Source organism: Kogia breviceps, chromosome 11 (assembly GCF_026419965.1).
Source record: "Kogia breviceps isolate mKogBre1 chromosome 11, mKogBre1 haplotype 1, whole genome shotgun sequence".
NCBI classification, from domain to species: Eukaryota; Metazoa; Chordata; class Mammalia; order Artiodactyla; family Physeteridae; genus Kogia; species Kogia breviceps.
Window position 1 is genome coordinate 43,132,511 of NC_081320.1, and position 21,998 is coordinate 43,154,508.

The 21,998-nt window shown below is 36.6% G+C and overlaps 1 protein-coding gene across 6 annotated transcripts in view; it reads right to left on the reverse strand.

Annotated features, from left to right (window-relative positions):
- Positions 1 to 21,739, reverse strand: part of ZNF638 (zinc finger protein 638) — an 84,574-nt gene extending 62,835 nt beyond the window's left edge. For 2 of the 6 annotated variants that reach the window (XM_067007429.1, XM_067007427.1), the window contains exons 1-3: positions 21,564 to 21,680; positions 8,991 to 10,506; positions 4,517 to 4,578 (exon numbers count right to left, since the gene is read on the reverse strand). In XM_067007429.1, the coding sequence (XP_066863530.1) occupies positions 4,517 to 4,578; positions 8,991 to 10,304 (1,376 nt within the window). In that variant the 5' untranslated portion in view covers positions 10,305 to 10,506; positions 21,564 to 21,680. Of the gene's footprint in view, positions 1 to 4,516; positions 4,579 to 8,990; positions 10,507 to 21,563 lie in introns of all 6 variants that reach the window. The other 4 variants (XM_067007430.1, XM_067007428.1, XM_067007432.1 and 1 more) reach the window with 3 other exon arrangements.
- Positions 21,740 to 21,998: the final 259 nt, after the last annotated feature.

Consider the following 21,998-nt stretch of genomic DNA (forward strand, 5'->3'; position numbering starts at 1 on the left):
CTCAACTCTATTTTCCCATGCCTGCCTCCACAACAAAGGCTTAAAAAAGCTAAATATTTGCTTTCCCAGCTTCCTAAGAAGATAGCCAGTGACAGATTCAAACCAATGAGACAGACATAGGTGCAAAACCACTGGCAGACTTCTGAGAAAGCTTCTGCCCACTTCTTCCTGCTTTAAGAGCAGACATGATGCATCTTATAACTATAATGTGACAAAGTATGAAGGCAAAAAAACTTAACTTCACTCCAATGTATCTATCACCCAGCATCAACAATTGTTAAAACATGAACAATTTTGTTTCATCTACTACTATATTTTTAAAAACTTTTGTTACCCTATACCATCTAAGGAGATACATTTCTGGTCTCATGTTACTGTGTTTAAAAGCAAGACCTCTGGGAGTTCCCTGGTGGTCTTGTGGTTAAGATTTGGCACTTTCACTGCTGGGGCCTGGGTTCAATCCCTGGTCCGGGAACTGAGATCCCACAAGCCATGTGGTGCAGCCAAAAGAAAAAAAAAAAAAAAAAAAACGAAAGCAAGACCTTTGGAATCAAACACAGCTGGGTGTAAGTGTAGGTACTGGCCATGTATCTGAAAGCCAGTTACTTACTATGAGTAAGCCTTAACTTTCTCTTATGTACAATGCTGGAAATATAGCTGGTTGTCGACACACAGAAGTTATTAAATTTCCAGAGCTTTCTGGTTCAAGTGTGGGTAACAATGTTTCAGATGTGAAATGATGTTTCAGATCTAGGTTAACTGCTAGAATACATATTCTTGTCTCTGCTGCCTAGAGCAGAAAGATAAAGCATACATACTATTCCGCAAATAGAGTTTGGACTGCCTGTATACTGCCTAACTAGTTTTTGTGGTTTTTTTAAAACATCTTTATTGGAGTGTAATTGCTTTACAACAGTGTGTTAGTTTCTGCTTTACAACAGTGTGTTAGTTTCTGCTTTATAACTAAGTGCATATACACGTATCCTCATATCTCTCCCCTCTTGCGTCTCCCTCCCTCCTACCCTCCTTATTCCACCCCTCTAGGTGGTCACAAAGCACCGAGCTGATCTCCCTGTGCTATGCGGCTGCTTCCCACTAGCTATCTATTTTACATTTGGTACTAACTAGTTTTTTTAAAATGTGTTTCAGAAGCATGATACAGAAGCAATATAAACATAGTGGCTAAGAACAAGGACCTAAGTAAACGACATTATCTGTATCCCAATGTGATGCAATAAGTATATACATCACCTATAAAGTTTTTGTGACAAAAATGTTCAACCTGAATTCAATGAAGAGGAAAAAAACCAGAAAGGTGCAGAATGTGGAATATTCTACAAGACAACTTTTGTGGACATTTCAGAAGTCAACCATTGTGAAAATATCCTCCTCAAAAGGATATTGGAATTGACATACATACACTATTGATACCATATATAAAACACATAACTAGTGAGAACCTACTGTATAGCACAGGGAACTCTACTCAATGCTCGGTGGTGACCTAAATGAGACGGAAATCCAAAAAAGAGGGGATATGCGTATACATACAGCTCATTTACTTTGCTGTACAGTAGAAACTAACACAATATTGTAAAGCAACTATACTCCAATTAAAAAAAATTAATGCATAAAAAAGTGTAGGGGTGGGGTAGGCAAAGATAGTTATAAAAGCATTTTGGAAACAAATGGGAAAATTTGAACTTGGCCTATGTATTGGAAGGCATTATGAAATCATTGTTAATCACTGTGTTATACTGTGGTTATAACCGATAACCATTGTAGAAAAATTTCCTTATTCTTAAGAGACAGATGTTGAATTAAGGAGTAAAGGGTCATTATGTCTGTAATTTACTTTCAAGTAGTTTTCAAAAACTGTAATATTAAAAGTATGCATATAAAGATATAATAGATATGTCGAATGTTAATAATTGGTTAATAAAGACAAAGACTATATGAATGTTTATTATCCCTTCAAATTTTTGCGGTTTAGAAACTTTTCAAAATAAAATGTTGAGAGGAAAAAAAAGGAGCAAAGATCCATGAGTTAGACAGATTAGTTGTGCCAATTATTTGCTGTGTTACAGTAGGAAAGTTGCCTCTCAGTTTCCCCACTGGTAAAATCACAAATAATCATATACATATATCTCATAGGGTTGCTTTGAAGATTAAAGACACTGTGTAAGGCACTTAGAAGAATGCCCAGCACACAATAAGCATACAGCTCTTATTATTTATTATTTTTAATACTAAAACTTTAATGCACTGTATCTTTTCTCAAGTTAACCAACTACTCATGTCATAATCCAGAAAGATCCAAGACAAAGAGAGAGAAGAGATAATCAGCCTTAAGAAAAGGAATAAGAACCTAAATATACATCAGCAGAGGAATGACTGAACAGATTAAGGTTTAGAAACACAATGCAGCTTAAAAAAAAAAAAAGAATGAAGTAGCATATATTTTGCCATGGAAAGATCCAAAGCACCCAAATCTAACATATTTGTTAAATTTTTTTTGCAATACAGAGAAAGCCATAAAGAAACTATTCAAGAGCACATAACCTGAAAAAGATAAAAATGTAAAACAAGCAATGAAGTAGCAGGCATGGAAAGCACATGCTTTAAAATCAGCGTCCCGGAGACTTCCCTGCTGGCGCAGTGGTTAAGAATCCGCCAGCTAATACAGGAGACAGGGATTCAAGTCACGGTCCAGGAAGATCTCACATGCCGTGAAGCAACAAAGCCCGTGTGCCACAACTACTGAGCCTGTGCTCTAGAGCCCATGGGCTACAACTACTGAAGCCCACATGCGTAGAGCCCGTGCTTGCAGCAAAAGAAGCCAGTACAATGAGAAACCCACGCACCGCCATGAAGAGCAGCCCCCGCTCGCCACAACTAGAGAAAGCCCACACGCAACAAAGACCCAACACAGCCAATAAAACAGGGTCCTGTGTGCATTTTAAAAAAAGAAAGGCTTATCTACACAAAAGTCTTTAAATAGGCATAAATGCCATTTGATATAGTAAATTAATGGCAGTGCATGTAGCTATAATCCTCTTACTAGCATTAATGCCTACCTACAGCAACTAACTAACTCCCATCTAAATCCCTTACCTTCATAAAAATGAGACATCCCCATTGGGTATCTGTGGGAAAATTTGTGGCTTAGGAGAGATTTTCCACTTACAGTGGCAGTAAGGCCTATCCAATTCAAGTAACAAATTATCTCCGCATGATAACCAATGTTTGTGTGCACACATCTATACAGGTAAGCAACTCTATTATTAGTCTATACAATTAAGTAGGGCTTATATCACACTCAACACATGACACCAACCGAGGTACAGTACCCTATTCCTGCAACCATTATAACTGGTTTAGAGATGGAAAACTAACCCACAGTGAACCAAAAGAGGCAAACCAAGGACTTCTGCAGAATTTATGAGGAAACAAGTGTTTTTATTTATTTTTTAACTCCTGGAATTGCTAGCTATACATATCACTTAAGTCTGGAACTAAGGGGGTCACTTTGCTTTGTGGAGAAAAGTGTGCCTTTCTCATGAGGCTAAAGCAGAAGACAACAGCCAAGAAACGAAAATATTTCTGACACTCTGATTTTTGTTTGAGCATCTAATTCAGCTGTTCCTGAAACTAGAAACACTCCTTAAGCTTCCCAGTTAAATGAGCTAATAAATTTCCTTACTTTAAAAAACTAGTCTAAGTTAGGTTTATCAGAAGAGTCCTGAATAATCTCAAAAAATTTTGTTGATATTTTCATAAAGAACAACAACAAAAACCCAAAACAGCTGCCACAAATCCATTTGCTCAAGAACATGTTATTATCATCAGTATAGTGACCAGGAATATGACACACAACTACATCAGCATATTTAATGATGTTAAAAGGAGCACAATTTAATTTTATGTAACTCCAGGTCATATTAGAGAATACTGTTAATATCACACTTTTCACCTTCATAGGTGTCCTGTCTTAAAGAAGGAAAAGGTCAAAGAATTGAAGAACCAATGTTGAGGAAGCACCATATCTAGCTAGTTCATCTCCTACTTAAGGTTTTTTCTGAATATACGTTCTAAACCAGGAGAGGTTTAGACCTGAAATTAAAGACTAGTGTTTGGTTTGGGTGGTTTTTAGTTTTTTATCTTTTGGGAAAGGGGTGGGGATGAGGGGGAAGAAGTATAGGAGAAGGGGAGACTATGTGCTCTGAAAAAGATAAACCATCCCAAGGGAAGGCAAGCCAGCAGGAATGAACCAATGATACTAAAGTTACCTACTGGGATTAAATTAGGTAGGAGTCAGAAGAAAGGATCATATTTAATTCTCTCCTTTGGGAAAAAGATTAAATATATTTATATATTAATATTTCAAATAGACAATAGCTTTCTAAAAAAATATTTTTCTCCAAAGTACCACACTAAAGGTATTAAGCAGTCATACCTGAAACATTATTTATTTTGTAAATTTGCTACTTATAAAAAAGGAAAAAATTGTTCTTACTGTTGACGTAACTGTCGGCAGCTCTCAATATGAGTAGATGTATTTTGATGCTGAATCCAGTCCTATTGTAAAAGGAGAAAAGTGCACAAATTAGAACATTCCTTACTTGACTAATGAAATTAGGCTCAACATGACACAGCATACTTTCTTTTATCAAAAATTAACCAAATCTAGTTATAAATACCATTTGGCTACAATAAAATTTTCACAAACAAAAATAAAAGGCCTCCAAACAAAAGCACTTAATACCAACTCATTAATGCCATTTAAAAACATTTTAGTATAGAAAACATTTTTAAAATCATACCCATGGATACTCGTTTTGAAGTCAAATATACATGTAAACTTGGAGAAAATAAAAGCCTGGATCAGAAATAACTCATCTCAAATATAAAACACTACTACAGAGAACACCACAAACTCTATAAATAGAATGGTATCATTCTATAAAATATAGTCTAAAATATAGTCTCTAAAATACAGTCTCAATGCCTTACAACTCTAAAATTCAAGCTAACAACATTAACAACAAAAAATCCTACCTCTTAGGCCAATACTATTCCAAACAAGGTACTCACTATGTATTGGCAAAGGATAAGATTAGTAAAAATATGAAAAATGCTGCTGATCAAATCTAATTTATTTTCAGGATATAATGGTAAGTAACATCATTTCAAAGACATAATATCCCTTACATATAGAGCTTTACAATGAACAAAAGGCTTTCTTATACATAATTTCATGTGTCACAAAGCTGCCCTAAAATTACATTTTGTATCCATAAAAAGCTCCTGGAAGATACATCTGATATTTTTTAAAGGCAATACAGTTTTCAGATACAGTCCCCCAAATGAAACAGTTAGTTAAAAGCAATGTGTAGATTACTCAATGTTTTATTGTTTCTCCAACATTTGGAAAGGCAGAAAGCTTACTGAACAGTTCCATATTTTAACGCTTTCCTTGAGGAAAATGTTATTCATTTCCATTTCAAAAACATTTTAGTTTGTCATTGCCAAAGACGAACTAGAAATATCCAGAGTTAAAAACAACAGTTGACACTAATTTTGGAATCTGCCTTGTTGAGAACTATCTGAAAATAAGTGCATGCCATTTGCAATGCTCAGCAGCAGGTAATGACAAACCCTAAATTTCATTAAGCCATGAAACTCATTGTGGACTGCAAAAAAGAAATGTCTGCATATCCTGCTCAGTGATACAAATATTTAGAAAGCTAGAAGAGATTGGCAGTTAAGAGTCTTTAGTACTGTTAAACCCATGTCTTTGACATTAACTGGATATTGTTTACATCAGACACACTGGCAGGTATCAAGATGGGCATGATTTATTTGGACCATAAAGTGTTTTATTTGAATAAGTTGCCGATTAAAAATCCAGAGATTTCCAGCTTTTCTTGAAAAAATATGAAGATGTAATTAATATTAGACATGTATTTGATATAGCAACCATCAGGTGATGCTGACAGCTAACTTACTTAAGGCATACTCTCTCCAGTTCTACACACACACACACACACACACACACACACACACACACACACACACCCTTTTAACAGGCCCGCTTTACTCACTGACGTCACTCGCTTTTAAGCTCAGTACATATATGTACACCACCCCAATTTCTAGACTCTCCAGTAAGACAAGGGTCCAAGAACAGTACTCCTCTCCAGAGAAAAAGTGATAATTATCTACTAAGCCGGAGATGCTACAAGGACTGTTGACTTGAGTGGGCCCAGAATCAAACTGTGAAAATACCTACCCATATCAGAGCTCACTCTCTATCCACCAACTATTCCAAAAATCTTTTGTCAGTATTTTCTCAAACTGAATTATTTCAGTCAAAAAGACATGGCTTCTAAACCAACTGTGACAGTCAAAAAGACGTAACTTATAAACTAAGGTCGGCTGCTCCTCTGTCTGAAACCCAATTTAGAAAAGAAATAATTTCACATTTTCTTGTTGTCTTTTTCAGGCTACAGTTTTAAAGACTCAGAGATGGGGAACATACTGTCAGATATTACTTAGAAAGAAAAAATTTGCAGTTGGTAATTTATATTTATTGGTTACATATTTATAATGTCAAATACATGCACACTTACAAGGCAGCAAGATATATCACAGAAACAAGAGAGGTAGTTTGTACTACCTAAGTCCATGTTCACAAATCCCTATCATTTGTCATCCAGTAGTGAAGAATTCATTAGTTAGGTCCATTGTGTTGTTCTGACTATTAAAAGGTATCTGTCCATTTAAAATGGCAATCAATATCTGTTCATTTAAAATGGCAATCAATCTCTGTGAATTCTAATCATCATTAAATGATTTCTTTTCCTCTCTAATTTTTACTTTTATCACAGTAATCCATACTTGCACCAACTTATACTTGAATAACTAGGGAACTCTCGAATTAGGTGCCCTACCCTATCTCTTCTCATTTCTATTCATCTTGTACACGTCAGTCAGATTTATCTCCCTGAAATACATTTTTAATGTTACTTCACATATCAAGAACCTTAATTAGCTTCCTAATGCCTCTCACCTCAAGTCTAAACTCCTTAGGCTAGCTTTTTCAAGGCCCCTCAAATTTACTGTTGTTGCTCCTACCTGAAATGTCATCCCTCCTCCCCTGGGTATATCTAAGCCTCCTCATCATTCAAGACCCATCTTCAACCTACTCCATGAAGTTTTCCCTCCCAGACCACTCTAATCCAGACAGACTTAGTGCAGTAGTCACTCAATTAGTCTTCTTTAACTAGAATACAGAAGTCTTCTGATGTCAGAAAGTACATTATACTTTCTAATTACATACTGCTAAATACACAAGTGTCGATATATTGATAATGCTAGCCTGAACTGATAGAAGTCTGCAATCAAGATAGAAATATTAAATATCTCTCCCCCTACAGCATATCTAAACAAGTTAATTATGAACCATTTGTTACCCTCCAATTTAAAAAAAATTCTTTAGGTGTATAATTTTTCTCCTCAGTGAGACTGTAAAAACTGCTTAGGAACAACATGTAAACTTCATATAGTTCTTTATTTCCATCCCAGCACCTAATATAGTCATGTACAAAACTAGTAATCAGTAAATAGTTACTGAATAAATGTGTACCCTTTCTATTCACCAGATAAAAAATTAAAACATTTAAGATATTTTTCTTGGATTTATCATGACTAACTGAAAGTTCAAAATAAATGGAATACAAGGGACCTAACACTCAATTCAGTATTTAGGCCAGGACTACTTACAGATTTTAACTAAGTGCTATGAATTATTCTGAGATTTTTCAAGACTTTGCTATCCCCTGCGACAGGGCAAGGCAATTATTATTTTATTAGAACTCAGCAAACATGGCTAAAATGAGGTAGAATGCTGATTTCCTTTGCTGGCGTTAACCTTTATGACAAAAGCATCAGTTTTAGGTATCGGATTCTTGTTGGCTGAAACCTGGTGAATGGGTAATAGTAAGACAATAAAAGGGCAGCACTGGAAGGAGAAAAAACAAGAGAATTAACACCGAAAGACTTTTAAGCCTATTCAAAGTATACAACCAATGCTATGGCCTTGAATCAAAGCTTCTTCCCATGGGAAGTACATTCCTTCCTGACCACTTGTATTGAATAATATACATCTTCAAATCACATTAGTAAATAGAGGAAACAGTGGTTTCCAAACATATTTAAGTAAATAAAACATACTTGGAAATTTCTACTCAAATCCACCAATGATTACTATCAAACAGTATAGTCCACATTACTCTTCAGCACCTCTGTAAAACACTTCCTTCTAACTATACTAACCATGAAGACACCTAAGGCTTCTTTTGTTTTTTAAAGACTCTTCTCTCTAAAGTTCTATCATGCTATACTTGATGCTCTGAGCCCACAGCTGGTCCAAATAATTCATCTTGACTCAACTTTGCTATGGATTAAGTTATTTTAGGAAGCTCCTTCTCATGAAATGCTAAAAATCCTATTTCAGACAGAATCAGAAAATATTTAAATCAACATTAACGGTCTTTAGCTCAAGACCAATAGATACATGCAAGGCTACAATAGACTGTCTCTTAAAAGTGTGCAGTACAAATGTTTTATTCCAAGTTTTTATTTTTACACTAACAGATTCTCTTATTTAGATAAAGGTAACTCATGTGACATTGTCTTATAAATATGGTTTATGTCATATCAATTTTATGTTGCATTTTCTGGATAACTTCTCAGAAGTTCAAAATAAATGGACAGACCCATGTGGTGTGCCCAGTCACAGGAATACAGAAAGCCTAACACCCAATTCAGTACTTAGGCCAGGCTACTTAAGATTACAACTAAGTGTTGACGATGCAATCAAAATTTCTGCCTTTTCCTTAATGACTAGTTAACACCAGCATACATGAGAATTTAGAGGAAACTCGGGCGCTGAGTATCATGATACAGTGATCTTTAAAAACACTCACCTTCAAATGACTACATTCTACGTTACACAGAGAACACAAATGTGGAAATATTCTTGGAGACGCTGCATAATAATCATTCATCATAGAAGGAGTTGGAAGTCTCTTCATCTTCTGGGAATCAGCATGTGAAAACTTTGGTAGCCATGATGCTTTCACAATCCCAAAGGGAGACTGAATGGGGATGTCAGCCTCTGACTGGTAATTCTTTTTACTTCCTCCCGATCCACGTACATTAGATGAATTAATGACAGGTTCACGTGGGATCCGATCTTGTTGGCTTACAGTTGAAATTAATTCCGATGAAAACGGTTGCTGGTTCATAGAAGGAGGAATCAGAGACTGACTCATTGTCTGGTTAACTGGCTGGCTAATGGATTGGCTGACAGATTTTACAGGTTCAAGGACTGACTGTCCTCCTGAAATGTGTAAGCCTGACATCTTGCTTCCACTCTCAACTGGGAAAAAGGACTGATTATTGGAGGACTCACTGGGGAAGTCCATCTGTCGAAACACATCTTCAACAGGAAACATAGAATTACATATCACATTTGGAGCGGGAACAGATGCAGAAATGCTTGGCTGTGACCGAAATTCATTCTTGACCTCATCAGTTGGAATTTCAGGATCGTAAATACGTACTTCAAGTGGATCTTCTGTGTAGCCGTATTTGCTTGCATGCCCATAATCAATCACATTACTCGAAACTGCCTCACTACCAAGTGTTTCTTTATTTCTGCTCTGAGAAGGTAAATTAGGTAATCGGCGCCCCATTTTTCGCATTCTTATATCCCTCAAAATTAATGGCATATTTTCAGGAGTTAGTTGTTCATCAGGATAGCGACTGAGTTCTTCTAAGTCTTCATTAGATAATCCAAAACTTGCTAAGATACTTGAGGCACTCTCTTTTGTATAGCGGCTCTGTACTTTAGGACTCTGCTCTGTAACCTGTGTTACAGAACTCTGTTTCACTCCCACTGATGCAGACATATGAGGCTCATCATCCCACCGGCTACCATGAGGCTTCCCCTTCTTTTGTTGTGCTTCATGAAAATCCAATTTTTCTTTGGTCAATCTTGGATCAGTTCGGTGTTGAGTTACCTGAACATTCATTCTCTGTGGTCCCATGTTCTGATAAGATTCATGGCCAGCAAATCTGTGTGGTATCCCACGGGCTCTCCCTGCTGGGTAAAATCTTGGAAGACCCATAGATCCAGGCCTCATAAATGGTCCTGGAGGCCTCATCCCAGAAGGGTTAGGTGCTCGTGGCCTCTGAAGTGGAAAGTTTCCTCGAGGATTAAACCTGGGTCTCGACATGGCTATTTTCAAGAAAGCCTGATTTAATAAAGTATAAGGTGGTGTTGAACTATGTGAGGCAACGGCATTCAGCTGCTGAAGCGCCAACTGAGTCTTAATCTGAGCAAAGTGCAAAGGAGATGGGCCCAACAGAAGTGGGTTTGCAATGCCCAGGTTCAAGGAATTCACAAGTGGTGCGAAATTTTCCAAGAATAACACAAAGCTGAAAGTTAAAACACAAATATTAGATCATTTTAACTCAAACTACTTCATGAAGTGGGTTCTACAGCCAGTGTAAAACATTTTGAAACAAAGCCATGAAACCATTCTGCATTTCATACACTTTTAGAGTGTTTACGAGGATTTTAAACTTTCCCCAAAATATTCTCTTCTTTTCTTTCCCGAATCCAGAACACAAACCCCAAACCTCAAGCCAGAGTTCATGTACACTGTGTTGCACTGGGTGCTGTCCTAGGTGCTGAGCGGTAATTACAACTCCTTTTAAAACTTCTTAGAAGTGTCCAAATCCTGCATGCCATTGGGGGATGGGGTGAGAATATACATTCAGTTGCTGTGGTAAGTTCTCAGAAGTTGTTTCTTTATCATCATAGATCTTTTTCCCCCTTCTTTTTGATTTTAGTGGAAAGGAATGAGTTCAGAATCATTCAATTTATTAAACATTTTTTTTGTCTAATGTGACAGTCATTATGGAGTTTTCAAGCCAAATAGAACATGATTCCTGCCAAAGTGCAAGCAATCTAACAAGAAAAACAAAATATAGAGTTTTTCATTATTACAACAAGGCTAAAAAGCATCATAAAAGGATTTATTTCTGGAAGAGGTCATGAATGTTTGAGTTGAGTTTTATAGGATGAGTATCTTCTAGAGTTTTGAGAGAACTGGGATAAGAGAGATTTCAGATAACAAGGTCTTACTAAATATGTGTTTATCAATTTTTTAAAAATGTAGAATAGCCTAGGTTAAGGCTTCTGAATAAAACACTGTAATAAGATGAAACAGCTTGCTGGGATGATTTAAAATTTTAAAACTAATTAAACTTACTAACTGGATGTTTCTGACAAAGCTATAAAATTCTGGACCAAGACAAAATATAGTTTCAGTTAAGACATGTGATTCTTCATTAATGCCAGGACTATTTAATAAAATTATCTATGAAGACAGAAAAAAAAAAATTGCCAAGAACCTCTCTCCCTTATGCCAACTTTTAGCTACTGTTTTTACTGACTTTGGAACTTTCTCCCAAAACTATCCATTTTCAACCCTCTGTTCTCTACACCAATTCCTTTAGTCAATGAGCTCAAAAACATTTTATTCTCCATTTCTAACTAATCATAAAATTCTACGTATTCCTGTCAATGTCTCTAATATATACTTTCCTTTTTCCTTTCACCACCACCACCACCCTACTGCAAGCTCTCATAACTCTATACCACAGCTGGCCTCCACCCCAATTCATTCTGTCGTTACTGATTAATATCCCTAAAACACTTTTTATTATCACTCCTCTACATACAAATCTTCACCACTTTACTGCTTCTCGTAAGATAGTGTCCAAACTTGTCAACCTGGCACTTGGTATGTAACCTACTCCCAATCTACTTTTCACACTTTCCTAGCCAATAATACTTAATGAAAATTTTTTGCTACAGCCAAATTGGTCTATTTGCAATCTCCTGACCACTTTCAACACATTCCATACTCTATTCATACCTACCCAGAATACTCCTAGGTCTGTGAATCAAACTCAATCTTCAAGATTGTTCCCAAGTCCCACCCCACAAGAATCTCTTTGATCATCTCCTATGGCACACATTAAGCTATTAATCTAATAAATGCAGTAATACATGTAATGTTCAAATTCATTTCTAAGCTAGTAATGTATCTCTATATGTCAGATGAGAAGGGTTTGAATTCTACCAGATTCACCATTTACTATTAAGATTTTGGGCAAGCTACTTAATCTCCAGAGCATCAGTTTCCTCATCTATAAAAAAGGAAAGTATCTTCCTCTATGGATTCTTGTTAAGGACTAAAATGAAATACAAATATGTGCAGTGTCTAACAAATGAGCTGCCCACTAAATGTTAGTTTCACTCTCCCTCCCCTCATTCCACTGAGCAGGGGTCTTTCAGGCAGACAAGCCTCACTCCTAAGCATCGATATCTTTTAATCTCTGCCTCTGCAAAGCAGAGGGTAGCTAAATTTAGGGGGGCAAAAAGGGTAAGAGATGAGTAAAAGCAGAAATCATAAAAATAATTTCTACCTCTATTCACATACAACCTCTTTCTATCTTAACAGATTCAGAAGAATAGTTAAATCTCTTGAACACAAAACCTATCCTGGAAGAACTACAATATACAAGGTGCTCTGGAAGCCCAAAAGTAAAACCAATCCAAAAAGTCAGCTGTGCTTTATAAAAGCGTTTTGAAGCAATTAATTCCTGCTAATGTCAATGTCTTAAAAAAAAAAAAAAAACTCAAAATGCAAAAAGATCAGAAAAAGGCAAGCTTCCCAGCTACACAATAGTATGCTCCAGTCTAAAGTTAACACTTTTTCCTTGGCTGTTATAAACTGAAAATCTAGTTATGCACATAGATTCGTTGATGCACTGGCATTTAAAGAATCAAATGTTGACTCAAGTATCTAGCAAGTGAAATGATGAATTTGGGATGTTCATTAAAATAATCTAGAAAACAAAGGGTGCATGACGGCGGGAGTGAGGGGTGGGGTTTGGTGAGTGAGAAGTTAGATGAAGCACAACTGGCAAAAATATTTGTTGTGGAAGCTGAGTGACGGGTCCAAAAGGATTTATCACCTTTCCTCTCTACTTTTTTACATGTTTGAACATTATCAAAATAAAAAATTAAAGTGCTAAATATTAAGTATGACATTTTTAACAAAACAAAAATGGAGGGTGGAAGAGTATAAAACCAACGTAACTTCATACTTCTCAATCTAATCTAATATTATCACACACCAAAGTCTAACAAAAGCCAAAATCAGCTAATTTGCTATGATTAACAGGCAATGTATAAATAACATGCAGATTTAAGTCTAAAATCTCATTTTAGTTCACTTTCCCCTACATCATTCATTCCCACCTGACTCAACTGACTTATTAGTTATTAAACAGTTTCATATTTCACTCTTTGTGTGGAAAAAAAAACTATTTGTGAGATGAAAAAAGTAAAATTAAGCAAAACAAGCAAAGGACTCTTGATATGAAACCCCTGATTAAGAATTAGGTTATGCCATACCAAAGAAAATAAACCCTCAGTCTTTTGAGAATGAAACTGATATAACCTAAAAACAATGTGATAAGAAGCAAGAACCAGAAGACAAGGGTAAATTTGGCATTAACATCTGGAAAACATCTGAACAAATAAAGACAACAATTACAAAGCCTTCTTCACTTAACTCTAGGAGTTCTGGCCATAAAGAGGTTCATTCACCTAATGGAATTTACAGAGAGCCAACACATCAAATCATTAAACTAACTTGGAAAAATCTGAGTTGAGATCTGACTTCTTAATTATTAACTCCTCTGAACACAACTGCAATTAAATAATACTTACCCTTTAAAATAAATTTTTATTCCTGATTATTATATAACAGATGTTTGTTAAAGAAAACAATAAAAAGTAGTAAATGAAATGCTTACCAGTAAAACCATTACCGACACTGAACTAGTATTTTGATGTAATTTCTTCTAGTTTGTGTATGTGCACATACATGGATGTGAAGGGGAAGAGGGTACACCAAACTTTATTGTATGAACTACGCGATTTGCTATTTTCAATCAACATTTTATTTTCCTATATTTAATGGTTTTCAAAAACAGGATATTTAATGGTCACCAACTCCTGAAGGATTATTATTTTGACAAGTAGCAGTTAAAAACTCTTTTCTATGTCCTATCAAGAACTAAAATATGCCACTCTGAAAAGAAATGAAATATTCAATAAAATGTCAACCATAAAAATTCTTTTAGAAGCATTTAGTAGAAACTGAGTTCTTGAGGCAGACATGAAGAAATGGCTTAACAGATTTTTTAAAAATCTCCATGATACCCCATGAGATATTTCTGAGATGTCCACTACCTGCTATTTTGATACAGTCTTTCAGATGGAAGGGAATCCCTAATTTTCTTTACAGATATTCATAAAGAAATCTAAAATCTAAAAATATAAAAGCATCATCAAAAATTAGTCAGCCAGATCATAATGGCTCCATTAGATTCATAATGAAAAGACTTATCAAACCTCATAACTTTATAGCACTTCACTGTTTAAAAAGCAATTTGATATCCGTTATCTCATCTGAGCCTTGCAACAACCCAGTGAGCAAGTGAATCCAAGTTTACAGGTTAAGTAAGGCCTTAGAACTAAGTGGCAAGGTCACAAATAGAACCTGTGACTCCTCTCGGTGTTCTTTCCATGCTGTATTCTAGATATATAAAATTTAAATTTTACAGCTTTGTTTTTTCTAATTATTAAAAAAGGCAATACATGTTCATTAACACCCTCCCCCAAAAGAAAGAAAAATCATCCTCTTGACAAGCAGGAAAGAATTAAAAGTCTTCTATAGTCTTACCACGAAGGGAAAATTACAATTAACATTATTTTCTAGGTATATACCCACATACTTCATTTGATACCCTGTGTTAGAGTAACTGTTTGTCTCAAAACATATAAAATATACTTTCACACCTAAGAATGCAAGTATTACACTGGCTAGTTAATATAAGAGTACACGTCATTCCGTGCTTTTCTCAGTTTGACTGGTACTCAATCTTCGAATCTCCTCTAGTATATACGTAGATCCATTCAGCCAACTCTTTTCTACCTTTAGTTTTGTCCCCTCATGTCTCACAAAAGGTACACAAGTCATAATTCTGAAGGTGCCACGAGTACCATGCTGGATGTTAAAAATGCCAAAACGTGGTACACCTCAACGAAACTGTCAAAGAAACAGAAAGAAAAAAATAAGCAGAAAACTAGCTAGCAGCATTGTTTTTATCATGAAGGGCATCATCAAACTTCACTGCTACCTGGAAGGATTGGTAACCATCATGATTTCAGATCTGAAAGAAAACGGAAAATCAACTTGCTAATAATGCACAACACCAGGAACAGATCACCATTAACAACCTTATATAGCAATCACTTAATAGTTATATTATTTCCAGGAAAACAGCTTTTTTGATAAACAGGATATGTGAGTATAATCAGATGCTTTTTTCTTTTTCAGGAATATGTATACTGCATACATAAATGGGTCTCTATAGACAATACTGTATTCCCACAGTAAATGATGCCCCCGAGATGTTCATTGGTTGTCCTGCTTATTACTTTGCTACCCTCAACAAATACAACACATTAGTCCAGGAGAAACCACTAGATCCAACTTGGAATAAAGAAATCTATTCTGGGATTTTTTTTTTAACTAGAAATGAGAAAAATGGTGAATACTGATAAAATTCTGTTGTCAAAATGCTGTTGACAGCATACTCACTGTTTTAGTGAGAAAGCACAAATACTAAAAAAAGGAAAGCCAGTATAATAGGTAAGCAGGACCAAGAGGTAAATATAGTACTGAAGACATTCACTACCCAGTTCCAATTGTTCTTGAAGTCAAACTGCATTCCTACCCTTCTTGCCATTTGGTTATTCACTTATTTCATGAAGTGCATGAGCCAGAAAATGTTCCCGTTAGCCTAAAATGGGTTTCCAAAATCGTCAATTAAGCGTACCAAAATTATCTGGCCAAATGCCTTAAAATGCCAAATGCCTTAAAGTCTTTACAAAGTACAAAAGAGCATGTATAATGTCACTTTATATAAAAAATGGAAATGAGAAAACACATGTATCTGCTTATGGTTACAAAAAGAAATATAGGTAGGATAACACAGAAAACAGGACTGAAAGGAAATAAATGGGAACCATATTTCATGTAGTATGTCTTACTAAATAATTTTGACTTTCAGAAGCATGTCAACAAACTAAATTTTAAAAAAAATTAAATCAAGGATGGGAAGAAGGAAAAAAGCTAAAACTGAAAGGAAACTAATTCATTTTTCAAATGAATACCATAACTCACTGAAGGGGAAAAAGAAAACTAAACTTAACCCAAAACAAGTAATTTATGAGCCATCTGATTTATACACCCTCAGTTTTGGTGGAGCTAGGAGAAAACTGAGAACTACAAACAAATTCTTACCCTTTTTAGTAGTTTGTTTTGTCTTTCGCTTTTTTTTTGCAGTGGTATGGATGAAACAATTCTTAAATTACTTTAGATATTATCATGGGATTGAGCATATAAGTAAATGTTTTGATAGTGCTGGGAACCAGGGTTCTCACTGTGGAAAACGATATATATATGGAATAAGATAAAGCAAGAAAGAACTGGACAGTAACCAGTGAGAAAACCAGGAGTCCATAACACCATACCAATCAATCACTGTAAATGTAGAGGAAATGCTAAGTTGGAAAATCATTTTATAACCATCACAGTAATGTAAAGATTGGTTCAGGCAAGAATCATCCGTGCATGTTAAATCCTGAGTGAAATTTTGATGAGGAATAGGACATTTGCATGGTCTTAAAATATCTCTCCACAGATCAATTAGTTCAAGGGAGAAAAAAAACCTCAAACATTTTGACCAAACATGTGATCAAACATCATATTAATAATCCATGAGGGACAGAGGGACTTCTTGCACCTCCAGATCTGATACCATGGGGGGGACAAAGCAATTTGATGTTTCTCTCCAGGGATGCATAATCTGAATCTATTCAAGAGGAAACATCAAAAACTTCCAAAATGAAAAATGTTCTATTAAAAAAAGAAAGAAAGCAAATAGTATTCTTCGAAAATGGCAATTTCACAAAAAGATTAAAAGACTATAGAAATATTCCAAAGCAAGGAAGACTATAGAAACTGAAATCCTAGACTAATCCTGTACTGGAGGGGAGAAAAAACTGCTATAAGAAACATTATTGGGCCAACTGACAAAATTAGAATATGGTAAAAAATGTTATCAATATTAAATTTATTGAGATTGATAACGGCACTATGACTACAAAAGAAAACATCCTATTCACAGGAAATAAACTATTACACTAATTAATAAACTAATAAAGGGTAAAGGAACACAATACATGGAACTTACTCTCAAGATAGTTCAGGAAGAAAATAAGGGTGCGTGTGTGTGCATGCAAGCACACAAAATGATAGATAAAAGGAAGGGAAATAGGGAATTACCCCGTCAGCCAGTACTTTAATTCATTCAAATAGTAAATGACCCAATACCAGGCTATCTAACACCTTAGTACTAGGTCAAAAAGGGACTATAAGCAAGTATGGCAACAGGCAGAAAGCTGGCAATGATAAAGAGCATCAGTTCTAAGCACATTTTTGGATTTGGCTATTCTTCTTCTGCAACATGTTCACTCCCTAACTATTGACTGTTAGTCAGCCCATTATGCAATTCATAATAATCTCATCTTTGGGGAAAATTCCACTTATCTGAAGATATCCACCCTGCTACAAGGGGTGCCAGCAAGTGACTTCATGCAAAATTGGGTAACTCCCATAAGTAGAATTTAACACTAACATAGCATAGTGTTTTTTAAGAACTTAGACCCTGGACTCAGTGCTTTAAATTCTGATCCTGCTGCTTGCTAAAAATGTGAGCCTCAGCAAGCTGATTAACCCAAGACTCAGTATAACAGCACAGAATGTTGATGTGAAGAATGATTAAAATTATACCCCATGACATGCAACAGATGCTCAAAAAATGTTAAGACAGTAAACAAAACGCTTTACCTAAGAAGCAGGTAGTTGTTTGTTCCTTTTATTAAGAGGTGGGTAATTTCTGAAAATTTCAATATGGTAATAGAAATAAAAATGAATATATGTATACACAGACACGTGTGTGGTGTATAAGAAACAGGGAGATATGAATACTGACTGAATCTGATATTAAGGAACTATTATTACTTTAGGTGTGATATGCATTTTTTCCCTAAATATTCTGAAGAAAAATTCTAAACTATAAATTGATGAATGATATGTTATGGGATTTGCTTAAAAATAACAGGATGGAGGGTAAAGACAAGATTGACCATTAGCTTATAATTGTTGAAGCTGAGTGATAGGTGAATCATTATAAAATACTCTCTGCTTTTGTGTATCTTTAGAATTTTCCCTAATAAAAAAAAATTTTTTTTAAGTGAAGAAATTCAAAAGAATAGAAAGTTGGCAACATTCACTCATTAGCAAGAACAACAGGGAAATCACTTGCAAGCTTAATAAAATGAAGACTGTGGAAATAAGGCAAGAAAAAAGTATGAAAACTTAAGAATGACTGTAACAATAAATATACTTTGTTATTTAAGGGGCTCAAAAGAGTAGAAAAATAATCCAAAATGTACGTACCCCAAGGTAAGCATTAAGAAAACATCAAAATATATGCACCTTAAAACCCCTTCTCCTATACTCCCTGAACATTTCTTTGTTCAATACAAAGCCCATTACTCTTGATCCTCACTGATCATAAGAGCTGTCACCTTTTCCCTACCATTATTTCTTCCTTTCCATTATTCTCTTATTTTCCATATACCTATCTTCCTTCCATTTTCATTTCAATCACAAATTTCAGACTACAGTAAATAAAGCTGAAGCAATGAAAGAGTAAGTAAAGTTGGATACAAAGAGGGCTTATTGGCTTTAGCCACACGTATAATTACTTTCAGTTTGGAGGATCTCTAAACCACCACATTTCAACATTCAGTAGCTTGTTTCCTTGCACAACAGCCCAAAATATATTACTGGGTACCCATACTGGAAGCACTGTTTCTCAGTATATAAAGCATTTTATTAATTATTTGGACAGATATTTCCCAAACCTTCACGAGTATACATTAAGTCACAGTAGAAAGAGCACGATTTGCACTCCCAAGGGCCTGTGTTCTTATCCACACTCTGGCAACCACCACCTGAGTTCGTTCACTCAACGTGTGAGCATCTAATACATACCAGGCACTGGGACAGATACAAAGATGAACATAACAAACATATACATAAATGGATACAATATATTTTGATAAGTTTATATCAAGAGATGAACAAAATATTTTAATGAAAGATTATATGATCTTTCAGCTCCAAAATTCTATCAATTTAACCTAAATTCCTTTAAGCCTCTCCTTTTTAATTAAGAGGTAGTATCCACAGGTTACAATTTTCTATTAAAAGATGCTGCCTAAGCACTTAAAAATTTGCAACAATAGTAACAGCTAACATTTATTAAGTACCTACTATGTGCCAAAGGATAGGAGTTTTTTATACCTTTTCTAACTTAATCCTCACAATAATCCCAAGCAGGAAGTAGTATTATCACCATTTTACAGATACAGAAACAAAAGTTCAAAATGACTAAAATAACTTACCCCAAATCTCACTCATACGATAAGAGGAAAACAGAGATTCGAAGTCAGATCTTCTGATTCCAAAGCCTATATTCTCTTTCCACTAAACTATCTGTCTCTCATTTTCTTTCACTACATAAAAAAAATTCCCAGAGATCACCTTCCTAAGAGCACCCAAGAGAAAATTTTTAAGACAGCCATGAAGTACAAAGTGATCACTGATTGTAAGTATTTTTTAAACCTGAGTATATGCTGTATACACCCTCCATAACAAAATACAAGAGATTACAAAACTAAAATACAACCACTACTCAAGGTAATAGATATGTGTGACATGAAACTAGTTAATAAAAACGAACGAGATTCTGTGGTTTCTTCCAACTGTTTTATCTTTACCCTCACTTGGTTCCAACAATCAAGAAGGCCCAGCATTATTTCTGTGTATTAACATGTTAATTTCACATGATTATTTAAGTGTATATTACCGAGCATGAGAATATAAGTGTATATGAAATGCTGTCAAATGGAAAAAGAATGCAACATAAGCCCACTAAGTCTAGAATACCTAATCATCAACAATATTTAAAGCTATGTTGAAATAATGTAAATTATGCGTTCATTTTTCTGTATAAACTTCACTAAACTCACTTTTTTTGTAAGTTGTTTTTCAGGTTATCAATTTTAATTGCAAATCTGAGCCAGCAAACATCCTTGAAAAATGAGTTAACCCTTTACAACAAATAAAGAAAAAAAATTTTGTGTGCACAATTCCAAAACTGGTTAGAAAAAGAATTTGAATCAACATAAGTCGCCGGATCCAGCTAACAAATTTTTCTTCAGAACTCCTCCAGATTAAAATATTACTTTCCCCCCAAATTTTGCCTCAGAGCAAATTTTAAAATTAAGAAAAAATAGCTTGAGGCAGCCTGCGTTGTCTACTTCAACTAAAGATCTTGTAATATGTCTCCCTTATTCACAGTTATCCCAAACAACAAAAGATCTGTTTCAGACGCCCTCCAGGAGTCTTGTGTGTGGTACACATTCTCCCCCCAACCTTGAACAGAACGGGGCCCAAGCTAGGAATCACGCAAAACTAAATCACTAACGATCCGCATTCTGGATTCCTCTGAGTAATTTGGAAACAAGTGTAAGAGCAGTTCACGAGCCCTCGGTACCCTGCACAGAGGTGACATTCTTTGCTTTCAGGCCCGCACAAGGCAAGCAGAGGAAACCCGACCAGCAAAAGCCGCTGGATCGTAGATTTCCTCTTCACCCCAACTCCCCCTTCCCCAGCCCCAAACACAAACACGCTCTTCTCTCCACGCTTCTTGCACAATATCGCTCGCCAAAGGGCTCAGCTCGAGCTCCACCGCCTCTCTTCTAGGCCCGACGGGAATGGTTACTCCCTCCGCGATGCTCCCTCACCACCGCTTCTTCCGGCTGTCAGGCCTGGTGCGCTCTCGGCAGGCCCTGCGCGGATGGGGAAGGGGCCGCCACGGCCTTGCCAAAAGGCTGTTTTCGTTCCTCCGCCCAGTGCAAACGGCGTCAGGCGGCTCTTCCTGAAGTAGGGTCCTAGCACGGGCCCCGACCCGGCCCTCCGGGGGCAGTGCGGTGAAACGACGCGGAGGCGAGGCAGCCGAGCTCCCTTCCCATCCCGGGGGTCCCCCAACCTCCTCCCGCCCCCGCCGTCAACCCGCCGCCATTTTGTGCGCAGCCGCTGCGACACAGATACAATAGTCGGCCCGGATTGCAAAGGAAAGGCTCAGGACCCCCACGCTACGGACTCCCGCCTTCCAGCCCCCTGCTCCCCACAAGGCAGCCGTCCTACCTATGCCAACCCGACTAACAGCCGGATCCCATTTGCGCCCCACACAGTTTAGACTCAGCCTCCGGTCTCGACGCCGAAGAAGCTACCGCCTCCAAAGAGCCGCACGCATGCGCGCCTGTCGAGCCTTTGCGAGCCCTCAGCTGCTCGCGGCGCCTGCGTACCGCCGGCACCGCGCTCGCCCGGAGGCACGAGAAAGGGGCACGAGGAACTCGGTTCCGGAAGGGGGCGCTCTCTCGTGTGGCGTTCCAGGCCTCCCCGGCAAAACTCGGACACCGTTATCAGTGCCTCTGCCTGTTCTGTGCCTGTCCTATATTGTCCTGTTCAAGTCATGCGCATATGTGAGACCTGCATTGTCTCACCTCCATGAAGTCTTCCCTGATCATTTTTGCCTTCAATAATACATTAAAATACATAGCATTCATCTGGCATTTGATA